Source organism: Coregonus lavaretus (assembly GCF_964263955.1).
Source record: "Coregonus lavaretus genome assembly, chromosome: 31".
Lineage (NCBI taxonomy): Eukaryota > Metazoa > Chordata > Actinopteri > Salmoniformes > Salmonidae > Coregonus > Coregonus lavaretus.
The window spans coordinates 6,186,923-6,194,153 of NC_140018.1; the positions used below are offsets into that span (position 1 = coordinate 6,186,923).

Consider the following 7,231-nt stretch of genomic DNA (forward strand, 5'->3'; position numbering starts at 1 on the left):
AAAAACATTTTTTTAGTAAGTAACAGGGTTGACCGTAACAGGGTTGACCATAACAGGGATGATGATTTATTGTGACAGGAGGAATGGAAGCTTGTTGTGTGCAACAGGGAGGGGCAATTGAATGCAAGCAAAAAATAAATAAATGAAATTGTTAAAACCTTTTTAGCTGTCTATCACAAGAGGTTGGTGGCACCTTAATTGGGGAGGAAGGGCTCATGGTAATGGCTGGAGTGGAATAAGTGGAATGGTATCAAATACATCAAACACATACTGTAGCTTCCATGTCTTTGATGCCATTCCATTCCAGCCATTGTTATGAGACATCCTCCCCTCACCAGCCTCCACTGCTGTCTATACTGTATATGGTTAACAGGGTTGAAGTGGTATGCTTGACCTGCTCAGTTTTCCACCACAAAACATTGGCAAAAAAAAGAGTAGAACCAGCTCACCTGCTTTTATACTATGATATGACGATTAGATGTTTATTTAGAAAAAAATATTTTAAAAAGGAATAGTTTCACCATATTAAAACGAGAGTTCAGTTCATGTGACAGGGTTGACCTTAAACTGAGGGACAGATGTAAATGAATCACTGTTCACATGAAATAAATAATCATCTTCAGAGATGACTTTGTCAAAGCAACACATTAACTAGGGCTTTACAATGATGATGAAACATGGAGAGATTTTGGGATTAAGTGGGTTAATATCTTCCTAGAAGTGACACAGGGTTGACAGAAGGACATGTCAAAATAGTCATTTTCATAGTAAAAATCAGATGTATTAAATTCTCCATGTGGTCTATATTAAAGGGCCCTTCCATTTATTATAACAGGCTTTTAAAGTGCACAATTTCTTCTTAAAATATTAAAGGTGCAGACGCAAAAGGCACTGATTTGGTGGAACAACCCTACTACTCTAACAAATTAGACTGACTGGTCCCAGAGCAATGGCTCGATGTGTCCAACAACAACAGACACACGCGCAGCACTGTCTCTGACTGAGACCCATCTGGACAGTGCCTGTCTGAAAGCTGGACATATTTTGGTGCCATGAATCCTACCTTTGTTTTCCAGCCAATTCTGAATAATTACAAAAGCAAGGGATTTAATCAGAGACCAGCTGTCTGAAGTGGGTGTGTGTGCGTGTATGTGTGTTCCAAAGCAATTGGACACATCTACCCCCCTCCACACACATCTCCCTTCAGGTAGTTAGTTACCTGAGGGACTCAGCCATGCGTCGCAGGTCCTCGTTCTGCTGCTTGAGGCGCTCCAGCTTGGCCAGGATCTTGGATAGCTCTCTGCTGGACCTCTCTGGGTGCTCACTGTCCCTCACCAGGTGGCCCCCGATGTAGAAGAGCAGCGTGCCCCACGCCAGCAGTACCAGGGTGACCCAGCGCCAGGAGCCCGCCCAGGGCCGCATCGTAGCTCAGCCTGCCCGCCTACACACACCGTCGCGACCCCGTCACAATAGCCGCCTGGGCATCCTCACTGGCACCGCAGTGCAGGGGCAGTGGGAGGGAGGTGGTGAGAGAGAGGAGGGTTTTTTTGGGGAGACGAGTGTATCTCTGGTGAGGATCAGCCCCCTCTCCTTGTGCTAGAGCATGACTTTCACAGACCAACGCCCCTTGCTGTTGTTCCTGCCCTGTCCTGCTGAGGGCTCCACCTCTCGCTTTCGTGAAGGTGTCGGTTATCGTTCCACTCCTAGCCCCTTGCTGGTTGCCCCTGGTCTATACGTGTCACGTCTTCCTCCGGCTTCCTCCTGTCTGTCCAGCTTACCTCATGTGTTTGGCCTGGCTCCTGTGGGGACAGAGAGAGAAAGAGAGCTTGTCAAACGGACAGAAAGATTGATGGATGGACGGACAAACAGACAGACACCAAACGGACCCACATAGACAGACAGACGCCAGGGGAGCTGAGCAACAGAGCCAAACTCCCAGAGAAGGACAGACACAGCTCAGAGGAACAAGGCTTGCTGGCTGTAACAGTGGGGGTGTTGTGTGACTGGCCTTGACAGAGCCGAGGCTCAGCAACCCCACAGGATTGATCAGCATGACACTGCAATTTACATTTCCACCATGATGAACAACGCTCCCCGAGCCACAATGCACTGTGATGAGGAAAGAAAGAGACTGTTCTGTTCTCTCTCTCTCTCTCTCTCTCTCTCACTCTTTATCTCTCTCTCTCTCTCACTCTTTATCTCTCTCTCTCTCTCTCTTTATCTCTCTCTCTCTCTCTCTCTCTCTCTCTCTCTCTCTATATATATATATATATATATATATATATATCTCCCTTTCTCTAACTCTTTATCTCGCTATCTCTCTCCCTCTCCCTCTTTCTCTCTCTCTTAATCTCTCTATCTCGCCCACTCTCGAGTGGCGCAGTGGTCTAAGGCACTGCATCGTAGTGCTAGCTGTGCCACTAGAGATCCTGGTTCGAATCCAGGCTCTGCTGTAGCCGGCCGCAACCGGGAGACCAATGGGGCGGCGCACAATTGGCCCAGGGTAGGGGAGGGAATGGCAGGCAGGGAGGTAGCTAAGTTGATAGAGCATGGCGTTTGCAACGCCAGGGTTGTGGGTTCGTTTCCCACGGGGGGCCAGTATGAAAATAATAATGTATGCACTAACTGTAAGTCGCTCTGGATAAGAGCGTCAGCTAAATGACGTAAATGTTATCTCACTCTATAAATATATCCCTTTTGCTCTTTCTCTCTCTCTCTCTCTCTCCCTTATTTTCGTCTTACTCTCAAACACACAGTCACCCCCACTCTCTTTCTCTTCTCTTTCTTTTCACTTTCTCTATCTATCACTCACTCTCTTTTTTCTCTCTTATACCTTCTCTCTCCCTTCCACCTTCTCTCTCTTTTTCTCCCTCTCTCACCCTTCCACCTTCTCTCTCTATCTCGCTGTCTACATTCCGTCTCTCCCCCTCTCCTCTCACTTTAAGGCATGGCTAAACCCAATGGCTAATGGATTCAGCCGGTGACAGCTAAATCCCCTGATCGCTCCCTTCGTTTTCCCTGTACACTCCTGCTGACATCACCACCGTCTCTGTGACCAAGTGCAACATTGTCAAGGTGATGTGGTGAGCCCAGTGTCATCACTTCAGAGAGAGAGCGAGAGCGAGAGCGAGAGCGAGAGCGAGAGCGAGAGCGAGAGCGAGAGCGAGAGAGAGAGAGAGAGAGAGAGGGAGGGATGAACCTGCGCTGCCTGGTTTATGAGAATACACACCTTTTCTATCAACTCCCAACCCCATCAAAGTTCTTGACTTTTAGATGCTGTGTATGGAGTGTGCATTGAGACATGATAGGGAATGGCATGTGTGGCTTCACTAGGGATATATCAAGTTCCTCAGGTATCTGTGTGGGGGAGGGGTTTGGCTGATGGCCAGTAGTCTCCTGAGTGGCGCAGTGGTCTAAAGCACTGCATCGCAGTGCTAGCTGTGCCATTAGAGATCCTGGTTCGAATCCAGGCTCTGTCGCAGCCGGCCGCGACCGGGAGACTCATGGGCAGCGCACAATTGGCCCAGCATTGTCCAGGGTAGGGGAGGGAATGGCCGGCAGGGATGTAGCTCAGTTGATAGAGTATGGCGTTTGCAACGCCAGGGTTGTGGGTTCAATTCCCACGGGGGACCAGTATGAAAAAAATATATATATATATGTATTCACTAACTGTAAGTCGCTCTGGATAAGAGCGTCTGCTAAATGACTAAAATGTAAATGTAAATGTTATCCTGGGTGGTCTTACAGGCCATCTGTGTGTGAGTCTGCATGTGTCTTCGGTTCTGCATGCATATTCATTTGCGTGCGAGACAGTATCTATTGGGGCTAGCGTAGTAACACGTAAGTAAGTTAACTGTACTGCCAGTGTATGTCAGCGCGTGGATTGTGGACCATGCAGCTCAGTTGGCATGTAGGACATACAGAAAGTGGTGCCATGTAATTCCATAGAGGCCCTTCATGCTTTACTGACCACACCCCTCAATACAGCTGCGGCATGCTCACACACAACGAGCTGTAATGGCCGCCCAGTCCTTCTGGCCTCCTATCGATATATCACCATGATATTGTGCTACTGTGAACCGTTTCGGCTCAAAGAGGCCCTGCTTCCTGTTTCATGCACACAACGAGCCATAATGGCAGCCCAGTCCTTCTGCCTGTTATTGAGAGCCACCATGATATCGTGCTACTGTGCTTTGTGGCGGCTCTGCACTGTTGTTGTGACTAACACGAGCTGACATGAGGACAGGTTGATGATCTACATGCAGGGCAAGGGTATGCTGAGCTGTGGTTTTATTATGGAAAGTAAGCAGTGAGAGGGGCAGCTACTTTTTGCCAGCTAATGCATTTGCTTGGTGGAGTTGGACTGTGAATCACCCGTCACCACGTTAGAGGGAGACAGGTTGGCTGGCTGGCTGGAGCAGTAGTTAATGAAGATTGTGTTCAGTGGGCTAAGTCCGTGTCAGGGTGAGCACTACAATAGCACTGGTCCCAGATCTGTTTATAACCATCTCTTACAGCATGCTCTTTGACATACAGTACAAACAGATCTGAAACCAGGTTAGTGTTTATCCTGACACAGCCCTTATGGATGTGTTTGTGCTCTCTGGCAAGGAAATGACTTGGCTAAACACTCCAAACAGGTCTGGGACCAGGCTAAATTATATGAACTCCTGCTATAACAAACATTAATGTGTTGAAAATCCCAACTTGTTTGCATAGTCAACATACACACAGCTGTGACACACACACTTACCCCACCAGACATGCCACCAGGGGGCTTTTCACAGTCCCCAAATCCAGATCAAATTCAAGAAAGCGTACAGTATTATATAGAGCCGTTATTGCATGGAACTCTGTTCCATCTCATATTGCTCAAATGAACAGCAAACCTGGTTTCAAAAAACAAATAAAGCAAAACATCACGGCACAATGCTTCTCCCCTATTTGACCTAAATAGTCTGTGTGTATGTATTTGAATTTGTATATATTTGTATTTATTATGGATCCCCATTAGATGCTGCCAAGGCATCAGCTACTCTTCCTGGGGTCCAGCAAAATTAAGGCAGTTATACAATTCACAGGTTTTACAACACTCCACCACTACCACATATCTACAATACAAAATCCATGTGCACGTGTGTGTATAGCGCGTACATTATCGTGTGTGTGTATGCATGTGTCTGTGCCTATGTTTGTGTTGCTTCACAGTCCCTGTTGTTCCATTAGGTGTATTTATATCTTTTTTTTAACATCTAATTTTACTGCTTGCATCAGTTACTTGATGTGAAATAGAGGTCCATGTAGTCATGGCTCTATGTAGTACTGTGCGCCTCCCATAGTATGTTCTGGACTTGTGGCATGTCTTGTAGGGTATGCATGGGTGTCTGAGCTCTGCGCCACTAGTTCAAACAGACAGCTTTGTGCATTCAACATGTCAATACCTCTCATAAATACAATTAGTGATGAAGTCAATCTCTCCTCTACTTTGAGCCAGGAGAGACTGACATGCATATTAATATTAGCTCTCTGTGTACATCCAAGGGCCAGCTGTGCTGCTCTGTTCTGAGGCAATTGCAATTTTCTAAGTCCCTTTTTGTGGCACCAGACCACACGACTGAACCTTGTTGATAGTGCTGTTAAGAAGGTAGAGTAGCGCTTTATTATGGACAGACTTCTCCCCATCTTAGCTGCTGTTGTATCAATATGTTTTGACCATGACAATTTACAATCCAGGGTTACTCCAATTCGTTTAGTCACCTCAACTTGCTCAATTTCCACATTATTTATTACAAGATTTAGTTGAGGTTTAGGGTTTAGTGAATGATTTGTCCCAAATACAATGCTTTTAGATTTAGAAATATTTAGGACTAACTTATTCCTTGCCACCCACTCTGAAACTAACTGCAGCTCTTTGTTAAGTGTTGCAGTCATTTCAGTTGCTGTAGTAGCTGACGTGTATAGTGTTGAGTCATTCGCATACATAGACACACTGGCTTTACTCAAAGCCAGTGGCATGTCTTTAGTAAATGGTGTTTGACCAGATACAATGCTATTTTACTGTAAATAAATTGAAAACAAACTTTCAGCATGCTTATAGAGAAGGACATTCAACAAGCACTGCACTTACACAAATGACTGATGATTGGCTGAGAGAAATTGATGATAAAAAAATTGTGGGGGCTGTTTTGTTAGACTTCAGTGCGGCTTTTGACTTTGTAAAGCCAGTGTGTCTATGTATGCAGATGACTCAATACTATACACGTCACTTAACAAACAGCTGCAGTTAGTTTCGGAATGGGTGGCAAGAAATAAGTTAGTCCTGAATATTTCCAAAACTAAAAGCATTGTATTTGGGTCAAATCATTCACTAAACCCTAAACCTCAACAACATCTCGTAATGAATAATGTGGAAATTGAGGTGACTAAACTGCTTGGAGAAACCCTGGATTGTAGACTGTCATGGTCAAAGAATATTGATACAACAGTAGCTAAGAAGTATTTATTTCATTTATTATTTTATTTTACCTTTATTTAACTAGGCAAGTCAGTTAAGAACAAATTCTTATTTACAATGACGGCCTACACCAGCCAAACCCAGAAGACGCTGGGCCAATTGTGCGCCGCCCTATGGGACTCCCAATCACAGCCAGTTGTGATACAGCCTGGAATCGAACCAGGGGGTCTGTAGTGACACCTCAAGCACTGAGATGCAGTGCCTTAGACCACTGCGCCACCTGGGAGCCCAGGTAAGTTCATAATTAAGCGCTGCTCTGCCTTCTTAACAACACTCTCAACAAGGCATGTCCTACAGGCCCTAGTTTTGTCGCACCTAGACTACTGTTCAGTAGTGTGGTCAGGTGCCACAAAGAAGGACTTGAGTAAATTTCAGTTGGCTCAGAACAGGGCAGCACGGCTGGCCCTTAAAAGTACATGGAGAACTAACATTAATGACATGCATGTCAGTCTCTCCTGGCTCAGAGTGGAAGAGAGATTGACTTCATCACTGCTTGTTTTTGTAAGAGGTGTCGACAAGCTGAATGTACCGGACACCCATGCATACCCCACAAGACATGCCACCAGATGTCTCATCACAATCCCCAAGTCCAGAACAGACTATGGGAGGCGCACAGTACTACATAGAGCCATGACTACATGGAACTCTATTCCACATCAGGTAACCGATGCAAGCAGTAGAATCAGATTTAAAAAACAGGTAAAAATACACCTTATG

At 45.7% G+C, this 7,231-nt stretch overlaps 1 protein-coding gene across 1 annotated transcript in view; it reads right to left on the minus strand.

Annotated features, from left to right (window-relative positions):
• The window catches only part of LOC311106511 (alpha-(1,6)-fucosyltransferase-like), a gene marked incomplete at both ends in the record, with an annotated part of 62,981 nt that extends 61,559 nt beyond the window's left edge, over positions 1 to 1,422 (minus strand). Inside the window, one exon of the mRNA XM_084148863.1 lies at positions 1,220 to 1,422. Within this exon, the coding sequence (XP_084004989.1) occupies positions 1,220 to 1,422 (203 nt within the window). The remainder of the gene's footprint in view (positions 1 to 1,219) is intronic.
• Between the last annotated feature and the right edge of the window lie 5,809 nt (positions 1,423 to 7,231).